Source organism: Epinephelus fuscoguttatus, linkage group LG16 (assembly GCF_011397635.1).
Source record: "Epinephelus fuscoguttatus linkage group LG16, E.fuscoguttatus.final_Chr_v1".
Lineage (NCBI taxonomy): Eukaryota > Metazoa > Chordata > Actinopteri > Perciformes > Serranidae > Epinephelus > Epinephelus fuscoguttatus.
The window spans coordinates 35,527,347-35,544,787 of NC_064767.1; the positions used below are offsets into that span (position 1 = coordinate 35,527,347).

The following is a 17,441-nucleotide window of genomic DNA, read 5'->3' on the forward strand; positions in this document are numbered from 1 at the left end:
TTATTATACAGTGCTTGAGTACTAGCAAAAAGCATAAGAATTTCAAATATAAATTGGCCAACAACGGAAAACAAGCGCCATGCGAACTTCATGTATTGAACAACCACGCATCAATTAGCCTATTTAACCAAAAAAGTAACGTTAACATAAGAAAAATCAGCCAACTTTCTGTTGTTACTGTTACATAGGTTGGACACAGTACCTAAGGACCATCCTCAGAGCAGCTGTCCTCCAGTCAGTTCAACATCTGCCCAGTTAACATGAACTAACACAGCAGCAACACCTGACACTTGACACAGAGCCGTTTAACGACCTAAACAAACTCACACCAAATCGGCCTGACTGTGTTGTTTAAACCTGTTCATAACTGTTAGGGAACATTAGCATAGCACATAAAATGCTATACTATTTATAATGTGGACTCTCACTAACTGTCCCCGGCACAGAGCTCACACTCCTGCAGCAGTAATCTTTTAGTGTCTCACGATAAACCAAGAGAGCAACAGGGTGCAATATGCTGCACACAGCTCTACAATGAACCATGATTTTACCCACTTCTAATAGGAAAAAAAAAAGAAAAAAAAGAAAACACGTTCTCATGTGGGAGGTTAGTACTGTACTTCTTGAGTACTCGAGTACTCATGCCCATCCGTAACTGTTTGTCAGCTCTACCCTGTTTTCGATGCATTTTACTGACGTTATATATCCATCCAGCATAAGAGCCACTACATGTGCATTTATTTTCTCACTTTTAGGATAGTGTTAGTTGCTGTATGTCACACAACACCACTGCATTTTGTAGTATTGTGTAATTTCCTCATGACACTATGGTACAGTATTCAGCATTCCCAACACAGAATGGAAAATATCCCTTTGATCAACACTGGTGCCAATGCTAATGAAATGAGTTATATAATCATATAATTGTGTATGTATATTTATGTATATCTGTGTATGTACTGTACAATGTATGTATTGTATAATAATGCACATAAAACAGTAACCTAGAAATTGTATGTCCTATGATGGGGAGCCAAGGATGTTGCTATCACGTGTAGCATGGTATAGCACCGTATAGTAAGAGCCATGTGCTCATGGCCTGATTTTTTTCTCTCCAGAGACAAGGTTGTAGCGAGCACTCGCTAGAACGTGCACACAGACACACACAGACACATACACACACAGCAGTTTAATAGACAAGTAACGGCCCTGGACCAAATTATACAATGTACAGATACATACACACACCACACATGCTCCATATAGAAACATACTCTGTCACACAGATACACAAGGACTCAGATGTGTCTTCATGGAGAGAGAAATATAGGCACACATTTGTACTCACATGCATACACACACATTCCTGCCAAGAGACACTAATGAAGATAAAGGAGCTAATTAAACATGACAGTGAGGAGCGATGGGCAGCCATGTTATGTGACGGTATGGGGTCGGCTTGGACATATAGATTTGGCCAATATAGGACACTGTGTTAGTGAGCGGGAGAAGGGTGGCTGGATGAATGTAGTGGGGAGAAAGATGTATCAAACTATATATCAAGACATAGATGGGTAGTTTGGAGGTTTGCTCCAGCTACCTTGGTGTTGATTCCCCTGAAGTTTTTTTTCAGTACACACATACACACAACTCACTTGCATACACTGCTGAGCTAGATGTATGAGAGGGGTGATTCCTGCAGGTGCAGCACATCTTGGCTGACTCCATACTCTCTGAAATCTGGAGGAAAATCCAGCAACATACATTTATCCAACTAGTGTTAACTTCACTGTCTTGTTATCTGTGTGTGTCTCTCTGTTTCACTGACTGTCTGTAAAGGTGTCAGGTTATGTGTAATTTGAAAAGAGTCACTCGCATTGACAAACCCGCAGAGAGTTATCAGCTCATTGTTTTGGCTTATGGCCTGTGACTTCATTGTTTGGTTCCGATTCACAGCTCTCATCAGTATTGTTTTTAGCAGCAGGCAGGTTTTACCAGTGAGTAAGTTCTGATAAACTCACTGCACACTACCTGCCCAGCGTCAAACAGCAGACAGACTCAGTTAGAGACTAGCTGGTGAACATAGTGGAGGCTTTAGCTGCTAAAAAGCCAAAGCTTTCACTTAGTAGGTGTTAAAGACTAAAACAGAGCAAGAACATAGGTTACATGATTGAGATGTGGCAAATGCATAAACAAATGGTGGCTAAACCAGCAGACACAAAGCAATATTAGAATTCATTTCATTTGAAGTCTTGTGTCGGGCCACCTGCCCAGTGTAAGTCATATATTCACTATGGCTATATCAATATCGGATATTAGTCAAATGTGTTGTTACATATTGGCATGTCGACAAAAAAATTGAATGTCGTGCATCCCCACTGTAGAAACTTAATATGTGTGAATGTTAAAGAGGTATTAGCAGATTTTTGGGCTCACTAAAACACACAAAACAAACCTTTTATTCCCCATGAAATGAAAAATACATTTTAGCGTTCTTATTCCTGTATCCCTGTGTAAATTGATCATTTATCTCTTATATACCAAATTTATGTCATATAATTGGTCTCAGAGTATTTTTACATCAAAACCTCTTTTTTTCTCTTTCTGTAATAAAAGGTTAAACGCTTTTAAATTGTTGATGACTCATCCTGCACTCAGGGGCATTTATGAAAGTTGAATCAGATGAGACCTTGAGCAACCAGCTGAGCACACTGGTCATATAAAACAACACTTCAGTGTTTGTGGGTTGTAGTAACTAGAGATGTGTGTTTGGATATCAGTGGGCAAAACCTTTGTTTCCAATCCCAAAACAATGTTGCCGGGGATTAATACATTCATGTGGAGCCAACAAACTGCTGTTTCCACCCTAAACTCTAAGCCTGCCCACTTTTCAGCAGTCCAATCAATGTGAAGTATTTGATTTCAGTTCCTGTTGTCACTTGCTAGAGCGTATTACCTGGGTTAATAAGCTGTAAATGTACATATGTGAAAAATTGATGTATACATGTATACAGTGGTGGCAAAAAGTTTTCGGACACCCTTAAAATTTTACACAATCTCAAATATTATCATGAAATATTTGTGGAAAAATCTTTTTTGTGTTTCAAAAGGTGTGGCTGCATTAGACAGATACAAACAAATACAAATTATATTTTTTTGTTTATCGAAAAGAAAAACTAACAAAACTAAATTCTTGACAGTTTCAACATGTCAGTTCTCAACGTTGTCGGTATCAAAGTCAACAAGTAACAGAGAATGTGTTCAAAACTGAACAAAAAATAAATAAACCATCACATCATCAAATTAATATTTAGTAGTCCTGCCATTGGCACGTAGTAGAGCCCTAATCCTGGCTGGCATGTTCCCCACGAGCCTTTCACACTGTTGAGGGGTAATCTTGTCCCATTCTTCTTGAATTACTGCTTTTAATTCTTCTAAATTCTTTGGTTTATGCTTTGAAACAGACCTTTTGATAATCCACCACAGATTTTGAATGGGGCTCATGTCCGGGGATTGAGCTGGCCACTCTAAGACCTGGATACTGTGTTCCTGCAGCCAAGTTCTACTGGCCTTGGATGTGTGGCAAGGGGCATTATCTTGTTGAAACATCCAGTTTTTACTTCGACGGAACAGTGCACGCAGAAGGGAGCATGTGGGTTTAGAATGGTACAATACTTGGTAGAGTTCAATGTGCCATCACAGGCAGTGAGATGACCAACACCAGCAGCACTCATGCATCCCCAAACCATGATACTGCCTCCACCATGCTTGACAGTAGGTACTGTACATGCTGGAGATAATGCTTCGCCTGGCCTTCTGCACCCTCACATTAGTAGGAGGAAGATAAAGCTGGAAACTGGACTCATCTGACCACAAAATCTTCTTCCAATTCCTGGCTGTCCAGTTCTTGTGTGCCTGGGCCCAACGACGCCGGGCTAACCTCTGTCTCTCATTGATCAGGGGCTTCTTGATAGCCTTGTAGGACCTTAAGCCATGATCTAAAAGTCGGCCACGTACAGTGCGGGTGGAACACTGGACACCAGTTTGGTTTGACCACTGCTGCTGAAGCTCCTGTGATGTCATTCGGCGGTTTTGCCTGCACATGTGGATCAGGATGCAGTCATTTCTTGCTGAAGAAACCCTTGGACGCCCAGATCTTGGTTTGTCTTCCAAGCTGTTGGTTCGTCTGTATTTCTGCAGAGTGTATCCAACTGCTGAAGGACTGCATCTGCACTTCCTGGCTATCTGGCGGCAGCTGTACCCTTCCTGGCTGAGAATCTTTATCTTCAGGCGTGTTTCCTGTGTTAGGTTCCTTGTTTTAGCCATTGCTGTGTCTGAAGAACTTTCAAATGTGTTGGCTTTATGTAGACACGAAGCTTGGCAACAAAAATTGTGTCTTTTAATAAAAAGAACGACCTTCATCACTGGTACCAAAATGACCCAATACTCAAAATTTCTTATGTATTTTTATGGAGCCAATCAATTTTAAGTTTTTAATGGCTTTTTTAGGATTTATTTAGTATTTTGGCTGTGACTGTACTAAAAGAAATTGCACTTGAAGACCTAAGAGTGATTCTTAATGCAATATTTCACAAATGCATGGGGTGTCCGAAAACTTTATTCCACCACTGTAGAGGTGGGTCAACAGGTTTGTCCATGAGGTCATTAAAGAAAAGGGTTTAACCCTTGAGAACATGAATGTGCTCAGAAAATTTGAATAGAAACAGGACATTTGCTGATTGTATGTATCACTCATTTTTGCTCAAATGGAAATTTGAAATAAAATTGACAGAGGAACTATCATGGGATCACCAAAACAGTTGTTCAGAAAGTGATCTTATGGAAGTATGTGAAATTACCATGAATTCTTACTACCGCATTAGGTGATGGTGGCATGTAATGTGATAAATTAGGTGCAGATGGCATGGTGGGGCTTAGACACCGACGCTACTTGGTTAGGTTTAGAAAAAGATTGTGTTTTTGGTGAAAATAACTACATTTGTTACATATGTAACGAAAGTATGTTTAAAAGTGACACTTGTCTCGTAACGTGACATAATTACGTGAAGGAAGTCAAAAGAAGTTCATGCTGAGACATGAACAGCAGTCTAATTGGTGAAAGTCCTGTGTTTTTGACTCATCCCTATGTGGACTGTCTTGCTCTTTGTACTGCCTATGGCTAGGGTGGGAATCGCCAGAGGACCCACAATATGATATTATCACAATACGTGGTTCATGATTCGGTATTATTGCAATATGTTGACTATTGTAATGAAATATATTGCGAAATATTGCAATTTAATACATTTCTCCGACTGCAAATTATTTCTCCAAAGGAAAACTTTTGTTAACATCAGTTTTACCTCATACAGTATAGTCTGGGGACACTCCTTTCTAAAGTGTGTTTAACACACCGGAGAAAACGGCCGGCAACAAAGCAACGCCTCTTGCATTTTTTAAAAGGACACGCCCTCCAGGAAATGTGCGCTCTCCCTTTTCTCGTCCGAAAGGAAACAAACACACAGAGAGCTTGAAAATGAATGCCAAGAGATTTAACTCCGTTTTATCAAACGTGTGCTCAGTCCACAAGTTTGTGGAAATGATGGACTTACAGCGACTTTGTTTAAAACTTTTAACGCAGTTGGACTATGTTTACAAGCACAAGAGTTCAGCGAGCCACCGAAGGACCGCCCTGCAGATTTACTATTGGTTCTGCAACATAGGGAGGTTTTTAAACTGAAATTGTATCCGCCCATCTAAACACAAAATCAGGGAGAAAGACATCAGTCTTTAGTTAAGCAAAGCATCTACAGACTGACTTGTGAGTCTACATACAGTAAGATAAAGTTTTCAGTCTGTTCATCTGACTTTAATCATTTTTATTGCAGCAAAATGTGATGCAAAGCAGACAGACTGACCAACACCATCATAAAAAGTCCAAAGTAAGTCGACGATTGGACAATTGATTTTGGTGAACTTCCTGCCAAATGCAGCTGACTGAGACCTTTGCTCACCCGACTAGGAAAAAAAACCCTCAGCACCATCTAGTGGACAGAAAAATCAATTGATTTTATTATTCTTGTACCAAAAGTTGTGTTAAAATGTGTAATTGCAAAAATTAATAATGTATATAATAAAGATCGATACTTGGCTTCTGTGTATCGATACGTTATTGCCACGCAAAATATCATGGTACTCTGCTGTATTGATTTTTTCCCCCTACCTAAGGCATGTAACATTACCCACCTCATGTTGCGTGACATAGGTGAGCAAGGAAATCAGTGTGCCCACCACAGCAGATGGTAAAGACCCTTACTGACTTTCTAGTGGAATTGTTTCCATGGTGCCAGTACACATTATGTGCAACTACCATTTAATATGGTGTTTAGAGGTTGTGGTCATTTTACATATTTCTGTGCAACCAGCTTGGTTTTAAATACCATAAGTGTTGCCGGAGTTTTGACCTTTTAAAAGAATTTCCCTCTCCCTGCACAGTCGGTATGACCTGATATCCCTACTCTGCTTCATCAGCCAAAACAACAAAATTCATCCACGGGGACCATGAATATCCAGACAAATTTCAGGGCAATTGGGACATTAAATTTCTAAATAAGAGTTTGTCATGTGGAAATTCTGGGCTGACAATGACACTAAACAAAGGTTCATGAGGTCAAAAAAAATCATCAGGTGTCATCTTCTGGGGATCACAAATGGTGTGAATTTTAATTCTAAGGTTATCAGTACTCTTACTCAGTGTTGGGGGGAATCTAAATTCTGAAAACTACATTAGTATTCCTGGTAGCTCTTCACAGACAGATATGAATATGAAAACCTGAATTTGACTTTAAAATGAACAAATATTAACATGCAAATTGAAAATATGGATTTTTAGCTATTCACATGATCCTGATCAACATGGCTTACATTCCTGTCTGCCATGTGGAACTGTTATGATAGAGAGCCTGTGGCTGCTGAGTGTGTACACCTGTGTGACTGACGCTGTTGCACAGCACATTTTATAGCATGTGCTTGTAGTTTGGTTAGTCATTCGTGTGTGTGTGTGTGTGTGCGCGTGAGTTACTCAGTGTTATGTCACGCACCACCCACCGCCTGCATCTTATCTATTACGTCACATCACCATAGTAACCTCAGCAGTGATGATGCATTCTGCTTCAATGGATCACCAGCCACCTAAAATACTCACCAAGGTCTGTCTGTTTAAACGTTAAGTGTGTCTGCACGCATCTCACACAGATGAGTGTGTGCGTACTTTCACTGTGTTGATTCTTGCTTGCTGTGTGTGTGTGTGTGTGTGTGTGTGTGTGTGTGTGTGTGTGTGTGTACGTACGTGTGTGTGTGTGTGTCTGTGTTTGTTGGTGCTGTCTAATGGTGCACAAACTCAGATTATTGAGTAATGACAAGAGATAGAGGATTCCTGATGAGTATGTTGAGTGTGTTTCAAACTTAAAAGTTGTTCAAAGTCTTCTATTAATGTCACACACACACCCACACAGAAGCATTGGCTCAGGGGAAGAGCATACAGTAAGAGGGCAAAAGGCGTCACAGCTGTATAGAAGCTTTGGCGCTGATGGAGCTTGGCAGATTTCACCCTTCAGTTCTCTTTGTAGAACAATACACACTGTAAGCAAGTGTCACAGCACAGCTGTGCATTGTGTTTGGTTGAACGTAAAACGAACATTTCTTTTGCAGCTGATATTCAAGGATCTGTTCGTGGACCTCTGATTGTATCTATTCATGCAGAGGGTTTCAGTTTTATTGTCCAGGTTTTGACATGTCTATGATCATCAGATACAATGATGCTGAATAAAATTTTGTTTGTGATGCTCAAAGCATTGAAAAATGACTGTACATGACATCATTTAACAGCAACATCCCTCTCCAGAAATAGAGCACACTGTCAGTTGCATTTTTTTCTAATAAGAGGGGAGTATCTGTTTGGGACTAAATCAAGGATTTTATCACTTCACTGATGCAAAAAAATCTTGAAACTAATATTGTCTTAAAGCAATCCTGCAATGAGATCAGTTGGGCTGGGTAGCGCTGGGAACTGTGGACAAAAAATTATATCTCGGTATTTTCAGGCTGACTGGCAATACAAGGTATATCTTGGTATTCTCTACAAAATGGACTACATGTTCAGTTTCAAGTCAAAGCACATTTGAGATGTCACAAGCACTTTTATAAAAACAGACTAAATCAGAATAAAATGCAAAGACGGGGATTTTTTTCCCTGTTTGAAACTATACAGCTGCACAGCGTGTAAATGAAAAATGATATAAGATAAATAGCAGGGCTGTACATTACATTTTTGCACAGAGCACTGGATCTACAGAGGTTTAAAGGTTTGCAGCACAGGACACAAAACTATAACTTGACTATAAAAGTATTAAGTTGGCCTAAATCCATTGTAGTTTGACACAAAAGGGAGTTAAAAAGTCGTTTTCCATGGCCTTTGAATAAATGAATCTAGTGCTGGGAAGTTATTTAAATATTTTTGTTAATTGAGGCTTTTAGTCTTATTTACTGTATTCACAGAGCATCAACACAAAGGCCCAGGGTGGGAAGGAGCGAAAGACGATTTGTCCGTGTTATATACTGTACGTCTTGTATAGGAAATGTCTGTGTTGGTGCTGGACCTCTGTTGGCTGCATCCAGGCACTGTCTCAGTGTCACACAATAGACTACAACCACCAAGAAGAACAGAGATGTGCTGTAATCCTACTCACACACAAACTAGCAAGTAGCTCTTCACAGACAGCTAACAAATGCTCACCTGACGCAATCAAATAGCTTTGTCTCCCACACATGCAGTGCAGCACTGTACTGCACGTGTACTATGGTCATTTCGTCCATCTCAGACTGATTTAGCATTGCACGTGCAACATATAAACTGATGTCACACTTTAGACTAATTTATGACAATTTAAACAGAGGGGCAGCTCTGTGTCTCTCTTAGTGTTGCTGGAGAACTTGATAGTGGTTGAGTGGGGCAGAGCTGTGTAGAGAGTGTGAGAAAGGAGAGATGAACACTGTCATGGCCTATCAAAACAACGACATTATTTAAGGCAACTTGACCCTATATCGATATAAAAGGTGCTGTCTAAATGTATATCTTGCTTGAAAATATATCAATATTTTGTACATAGTTGATGAGCCCAGCTCTAGGGCTGGGTATGGTTAAAAAAAAGTACAATACCTGTACTAATACCAGTACCAGAGAAGTGATACCGAAACCAAAAGACTACTTCATTTAACACCTTCCTTTTCTATTTCTCTTTCTATTAAGATACCCATCATGTGAATGGAAGCATTCAATTGTGTAAAATGCCACCATATTTTAAACATTTTGGTGACAACTTGGCACAATCAACTGCCAAGTAGATCAAATTCGCAATGCTCGTCTTCACCATACCACAGACAGTATGGGTTTTAGCACCGGTAGTGGGCCAATCACATGTTGCATTATATCAAAGAACACTTGAGGTGATTGGCTACGACAAAACCATACAAATAGTCTTTATTAGTCTTCTCTAGTTCTAGTTCTGGGTACAAAAAGGATCTGATGCAGAAATCATTTGATTGGGAAAGTGTTGATACTACCTGGTACTGGGGTATTTTGGCCAATACCTTATTGGGTATTGGGTACCAGTACCCAGCCCTACTGATCAGCAACAATTGATACAGTACATCAGTAATGTCCCAGAGGGGTTATTTGGTCAGCACAGTCAGCAGAACAAAATCTTTGCACTGTACATTTCTAAAAGTCATGATTGCGTTACATTTGCATGTTTACTGTGTATCATATCAAAATATCTAAAGTGACATATTATATGAGCTGATTTTGTCATCAGAAAGTAGAGCGGATGGTGGATGGCGTCACACCAAGGTCAGACTCCTGCCAAGCTGCAGACCACTGTTCAAGACCAACAAACAACAAAGCTGCCTTTACAGCAGCTATAGGAGCCAAATATGTTATTGGGAGGTTTGTTTTAACTGTGTAATTCATTGTGTCGGCACTGGGGGGCACTGTCACCTGGTGAGTTCAGGTGTTTAGGATGTGACCTCACTATGGTCATCAGGTGTTTGGCCCGGAAGGGCAAATGGTTTTTGATCACAATGGCGTGGAATGCTACAGTTTTGTTTGTTTGTTTGTTTTGTACTGAACGTTAATGTGTATGTAACAGATGGACTTTGCCATGCACTTGTGGAATAAATGTTACGGTGATGCAATGCAAGAAGCTTCATGGACTCTGATTAAGCATTTGGATAACGAAGGTAGCATAGCGTGTCCAGCAACAGGCACGTCAACCCTGGTCAAATACCTCAGTAGCAAGTAGTGGACTTAGCTCCTTTAACAGCAGCTTTTAGCCCCCAACCTGTTGCTGTTTTTCCAGCTGTGATAGTAGCACTAAGAGCAGTCATTTTTTTACCAAGTGGATTGTGCCAACAATACTTGGCAATTTAAGCCAAAACATGAACTTTTCCTAACCATAACCACGTGATTTTTGTGCCTAAACCAAACCACACATTAGCGTTGTTTTAACATATTGACTACATAATGATGTACAAATATAATGTATCAGTGGTTGCAGAAATATACAATGCCAACATTGATTCTGATTGGATTGAGCTTGGTAAATGGACAGCAGTTAAAATACAATAGATACTAAAAAAGTAAAGTAAATACACTGGTTAAAGGTTCTCTGTGAAGTTTTGACCTCTAGTAGAACTAAGGTGATTTTTTTTTAATGAGTCTGTCCATATATTGTTTGTCCCATGCACATGTACAGGCACACATGTTCAAACTGGTGACACGACATGCAGTCCTGTCTAACAGTTTCATGCCATTCCACTGATCAACAGGTGTCTGTAGAGACATGCAGATATGCAACAGCAAAAGCAGGCAAGAATAAGACCTCACAAGACCCACATTATTGCATTACACTGGCAATGTGGCAAAAGGAAGAGGGGTAAGAGGAAAACAAAAACTTCAGTAATTTAATTGTACTGACCCTTTATAGTAACCGCCATGATTTAGGAATGGTGGGAATGCAACATTGCCATCAATGTGAAACAGAGCTCAATAAAACATAATAATCAATCAAAATATTTCGTGAGGAGGTAACAGTTCTGCTTTTTGGCTCAAGGATGGTTGTTGGGCTACACAGTTTATTAGCCTAACATGCTTCCAAGCACACATCGACCGTCCAACAACAACTACAATCATCACTCCAGATCATCCTGTTCGTGCTCTCTGCCTTTCTATTCTTCCTTCTGCCCATGACATAGCTGTTTGCAAACATTTTTTGTCTCTGCGTTTTGATAAATATAGTCAAGCTCGATGCTATTTATAGAAGCCCCAGCGTGCTCTGCACCTAAGTCGGGGCCTGTTGCATGGTGGGAGAGGAGATGGGTCGGAGGTGGGGCGCTTGAGGATACTGTGACCCAGATGACTGAGCTGGAATGATCGGCCCCGCGGCGCTCAGCGTGCTGCCGTACTAATGCTCCCGCAGGAATGTGGTGACACAAGATGCATGTCTCATCTGCCTTTGTTCTGTTGGGAGAGGGACAGTTTGGAGTATTCAGGAATGTCAATTAACTACGGAACTGAGAACTCAGGCATCCCAGTCATTAGTCTGTTTGTGTATGTGAGTGCAGGAGGGGCATCATAGCATGCATCTGTTTGAAGAATAAAAACTCACTACCTAATGGTCAGCTGTAGAAAATACAAAAAACAAAACAAAAAAACATAAGAGATCTCTGTGACAGTGTTACTGTTTTGTTATGTAAAACCAAGTTTCCTGAACACAATGTGATGCATTTGGTGTCTGCCTTGGGATAGAGCTGCCATTAATGGTTTGTCTGGTGGTTTGTTTGCAGTGATTAAGTTGTTATTGAAACTATTCTAACCCCTCCATCATCTCTGTTTCCATCTTTTCTGACTCTATCAGGATATCATGTTTCCAGCTCGGTGGTTGAGGAGGGCACAAGGTGGGAGAGTCGTCACCTTCTACAGGAAGCGTATGACAATGAGTCAAAGCTCTACTCCGAGCCTGAAAAAAATTGCACAGAACCAGGTAAGACTCACTGTGATGTTTGGTGTGATGAATGTAAAAGAAAATGCGTCACAGGAGCAGGTGGGTCTGCCTGTGACCTGTGAGGTTTCTGAAAGACTGAGCAGTTTAAATAACCCTATGTGTGTGTGCAAGTGAGGTAGAGGCATTGATCTCAGCATCTCTGAATACAAACACCAGTGTGGGATTTAAACATTGATTAGAGCAACCAAATGATTATGTCAAGAGGCTCTCATTACTGTATGATACATACCTACTGGGTCTAATTGTGGAGTTTAAGAACTGTACTACATCAGATCAAAAAACCCAAGAGTCCACATTCTTTCTTTATTCAATTGGGCATAATTGGGTCAGGTGGGTGCTGGCATCCATATTGTATTCTTTTGAGATGGTTATGCAGCCCAGAAAAATGTTGTCATTTTCCATTTCTGCAAACCACAAATATGTTATATTTGTACATTATCATGTACTAGATATATTGAAACTTTACAGTTAAACAACACTGAAGTTACTATGGGGTTAGTAACCACTTGGTTATGGTTAGGAAAAAGATCATGTTTTAGCTTAAAGTACTTGGTTTTGGTGGCACAATCATGGTTGTAAAAAAACAAACAAAAGAAAAACAACATCGGGTCTGTTTGGTGGCAGAAAAGCTGCTGGAAACGTGCGATGACTCATGAAAAAACAACCAGTCAGTGTTATTTTCGTTGACTAAAACTATGATGACCTTTTTTCCATGACGAAAATGAGACAATGATGAAATCTATGTTTCATTTTGTTGATGAGACAGGATGTGCCGAAAATGTTAGTGCTGGACTATCGGACATTGCAAGACGAGAACATCCATGATAGTAATGATCTTCTAATGCCACATGAGCGATAGGCTGGTAAAGTCTAGTAAATAGTCAGTGTCAGGATGTTTCGCTAGCCAGCAAAAACATGCACACCGGAGCAGCGTCAGCTGTTGGTGCGAGTTGTGAGCTGTAATTCAGCAGTAAATTATCACCTTTGTGTATCTGACTGTGGATGTTGGAGCTGCTGAATGGATTTGTGGAGTTGGTTAGTCATGGTGGCTGTTAGCGGTTAGCTCAGACTGCAAGCTGCTGAATGGCAGTGGAGCAAGTAGCCACCGGCTGCAAGACTTCCCAGCTGATCCCTGCAGCCCTCCACTCAGGTTTGATGCTGTTTGACTGTGAATGTAGCTGTGCTGTAAGTAAACAGTCTGAACTCTCAAGTTCTCTGACAGAGATGAAAGTTTAGTTTTAACCCTGTGAGAGGACATGCGTTTAAACCTCCAGACTAACATGTTGCAGATTAAGAAAGAATTCAGGCTTTAATTATTTTTCTGCTTCTTAACAGTGAGATGGATAAGTCAGAGTTAACAATGAACCTGGGTACAAAGCGTGGTTGTCTCAGAATTATTATTTGTGGTGTCAAAGTTTTTTAAATCATAGAGATGTTGAACTTTTCAAATGAGCAGAGACGGCTGGCATACATGGGCTAGCAGGGCTAAGCCCTGCCTATCTTTTACAATAAAGACGAGAAAATTATTAAATTACAGAAAATAGTTATTGAACCTTAGAACTGATTGTATTTGGTGGAACTTATAGCAGCAACAGCACTAAAACAGTCACAAAAACGCAGGATTTATCTAAATGAGCTGATTTTGTACGGCCCATACTCCTAGAATCAGCTTCCAATCATTGTTGTCACATCGTGAGTGACAGGAGTTGCGACCAGCCCCCTTGATTTACTGTTCAGCTGGGCTAAATTCATTCAGCCCAGGCCACTGACTTTTGGCCAATGACAGTGCATGGAAGTACAGTGAGGGCCTGCCCGCTGTTACTGTAGTGGGACAGTGAGCATTGAGTGTTAGCATCATGCTGAACAAGGTGGATTATTTTAAATGCTGTCTATCGAGCGGGACCTCATCCAAAAATCATCAGACTTGGTGACTTGGTGATTAACCTGTTTGCATCCCAGAAAGGCCGTCCATGTGAGCTTCTCTTCAAATGGGGCGGCAGTAGCTCAGTCCATAGGGACTTGGGTTGGGAACCAGAGGGTCGCCTGTTCGAGTCCCCGTCCGGACCAAATACGGAGCATGGACTGGTGGCTGGAGAGGTGCCAGTTCACCTCCTGGGCACTGCTGAGGTTCTCTTGAGCAAGGCACCGAACCCCCCAACCGCTCAGCTGACGCCTGACCAAGGGCAGCCCCTTCACTCTGACATCTCTCCAATTTGTGCATGTATAGGTCCTGTTTGTGCATGTGTGTGTCTTTTGGACCTGTGTGTAATTGACAAGCAAGAGTGAAAACATTGAATTTCCCCTCAGGGAGATTAATAAAGTAAATAAACTTAAAACTTAAACATAAACTAAAATAAGGTAGGCCCAAGTAGGGCTGGGCGGTATTCGCGGTGACAGTAACTTACCGCCATAAACATGAGCCACGGTACTGCTTTTGTGATTACTGTCATACGGCAGTACTCCGGCTACGGCGGCAGAACGGGGCCTGACGGCCAGCCGGCCTACCTGCCTGCCTGCCTGCCTGCCTCACGCACCTCCCTTGCTACGTGATGGAGGTGGCCTGGCCGACCACACCAAACCCAGGCCCCCAGGAGAAGGGGGCCCGGGACCCGCCGGCCCTCCCTCTTCCCTCTAACGTTTATACATACTCTATAACGTTTTATACACAATAATAGATGGATTAGCAACCATTTCAGAGAGAGAGCTTTTGGCGTCAGAACATTTTTGTAGTTAGCCTAATTCTCTAGTTTTGCTGTAGTGCATTGTTGCTGTATCCTGGTACTGTATCTCGGTGTGATGTTTCTGTTACTGCAGCTGAACTATTGATCAGTATAGGCCATAGGCCCAATGCGTTAGCCCTCCCACCCAATTTCACCACGAGCCGCTACTGCAAATGATAATCAGTAAGTGTGTGCTCGTATATCCCCCCTTAAAGCTGTCAAACACCGCTGGAGAAATGTATGTTTGTAAGTGTGCAGAAATTTTTTGTAGTTGTAGAAAAAATGTCTTAATGAAATGTAATTGAAATGACTACAGTGTGACAAAACTAATAAGCATTTTCAACTCAAGACTAAGATTAAATCAAAAATAGCTGTCAGAATTACCACTGACAACAATGGCTTGTCTTTTCTTGGTTACTAGTAGATTACAGCATAATAACTTAAGTAAATATAAACAATAAGAGAGAGCAAGAAAACGCTGCTGGTACCTGTGAATCGACACTGCAAAATATGAATTTAAAGAAGAAAAATGGAAACTATTTCAGAATCAATATTGTTAAATTGATGTTTTTGACAACCTAGATGGGCGAAAGTTTTGCGGTCAGTATGTAAATATGATAGCACATTGTGAGGTTGTGTTAATTTTCAAATGTGCAACAATTTCAGACAAAAAATATGGACTTGGTGTGCAACAGCCTCAAGTCCTGTCATCTTGTCATATGTGGTAGTGGTTATTAAATAGGGTTGGGTATTGTTTGGATTTTATCAATTTTCATTCTGATTGCAATTCTGTTTATCTATTTAGCTTCTTATCCACTCCAAGTTTCGATTCCAATATTTTATTCTTATAAGTGTTAACTAAACACTTACACCTTGTGGTCGGCAGGCAACATTACAAAAGGAAACCCACACTCAAAATGCTGGAACTAGTTCAGCATAATAACAATGGCTTAAATGTTTCGTCAGATTTGACGTGCAACCTGACTTGGAGCCAATAAACTTCCCACATGCATTTAAATTTGCCTTGTGGTCTTTTTCTTCTACAAAGGGAAGCCAAGCTTTTGACCATTTCCTGCGGTCCATTCTTTGCACTGTGACTGCTACTGTGACACGCTAGGCATGCTTGCTAGCGCTCTGGCTCACTGCTGTGTTTTATGCGTGACGTCACAGGTCCTGACTCCTGGCAGATGAAAAAAGGTCCTGAAAGGTAGCCAGATGAGCCATGGCCTTGGAGATATATGTAGCTTTTGTTTGCGCCAATTAATTTTTTATGTCATGTTTCGGAACCTTTTTTTTTTTTTTTCGTTGGTACCCAGTACTTGGCATTATGTACTTGGTTCTAATTTAGAATCAAGTTGCGGTTCCCAGCCCTATTATTAAATTTGTTGGGTTAGGTTCCTGTATGATGACAGAATTATCAGGTTTACAGAGACAGAAAAAAGTACTGTGGCAACCCATCACTTCCCTTCACCTATACACACACATAAACACACACTCTCCACTCTCAGGAGAGCTGGCTACAGAGAAACTGAGGATGAAAAATGAAACAGCACTCCCTGTGATGAGGAGCTGAAGACAAACCAAGGGAGAGAAAGTGAGGGGAATGTTGACATTAAGATAAATGCTGATGAAAAACACGAACTTTTCCCAGGTAGAAATCCCCTCTGCTTCCCCAGACTAACGCTGCCCGTGTCACTGTGCTTGTATCCCTGTGCGTCTGCTCGTCTCTTCCTCAGTGTGTACCAAAAGCTCTCTTGCCGTATGTTTGTTTTCTCTGTGGGCTTGTCAGTGTGTATGTGTTTTCCCCGTGGCGCGGAGTGTGTGTTTTCCATGTGGAATCCTGGGGCTTTACAAGGCTGACGTCCTGCCAAGCATTTTCTTGATCTCATTGTAAACATACCGCCCCTATCTAATGCCTGCATGCACACACACACACACACACACACACACGCAAGCACGCATGAGCACGCGCTCCTCCTGCTTGCAGTGTGGGGCACGGAGACACTGGATTCTGTGATATGACTGAATTCGTACGGGCGAGTTATATTTAGACAGCACATAGTTTATAGCCTGTTTCTGTTTAATTATGCTTTGTCTCCTGAAACACTAATTATCTTAATAGGGATTATTCCTGCTTTCCTGCACTAAAAGGGGCCTTCGCAACGTGCTCCTTACGCCTCACTCGCTCTCTCTCTGTCTCTGCCGCTCCGTTATCATCTGTTTAGCTTTCTCGTCCCCCCAGAGCACTCGCTGTCTCCTGCTTCTTCTTTGTGTTTTTCCTTCTCTCTCTCTCTCTCTGGTGTCTTTTTTTTTTTTTTTTTTTTTACATACACAATCATCAGTTGAATTTCAAGTCATGGAGCATTCTTGTCGTGCACAGGAAAAGATACTGCATGCACATGCATGGTGACACAGCATGGTGACACAGCACATGCACACAGTGAGGAGATGCATGCATGAGTATCTTTGTGCATGCAGCTGATATGGTAATGTGCACGCACATATCCAGCTAAACAAATACCTGATCTTATGTGGAGAATCTAAGGCTGTTAATTGGATTTGTTTTATTTGTTTAACTTCCTGTAAGATTATCATCTTACCC

General features: G+C 41.1%; 1 protein-coding gene across 2 annotated transcripts in view; it reads left to right on the plus strand.

Annotated features, from left to right (window-relative positions):
* Positions 1 to 17,441, plus strand: part of slc24a3 (solute carrier family 24 member 3) — a 148,610-nt gene that overhangs the window by 42,920 nt on the left and 88,249 nt on the right. For both annotated transcript variants that reach the window (XM_049600622.1, XM_049600621.1), the window contains exon 2: positions 11,973 to 12,098. In XM_049600622.1, the coding sequence (XP_049456579.1) occupies positions 11,973 to 12,098 (126 nt within the window). The remainder of the gene's footprint in view (positions 1 to 11,972; positions 12,099 to 17,441) is intronic.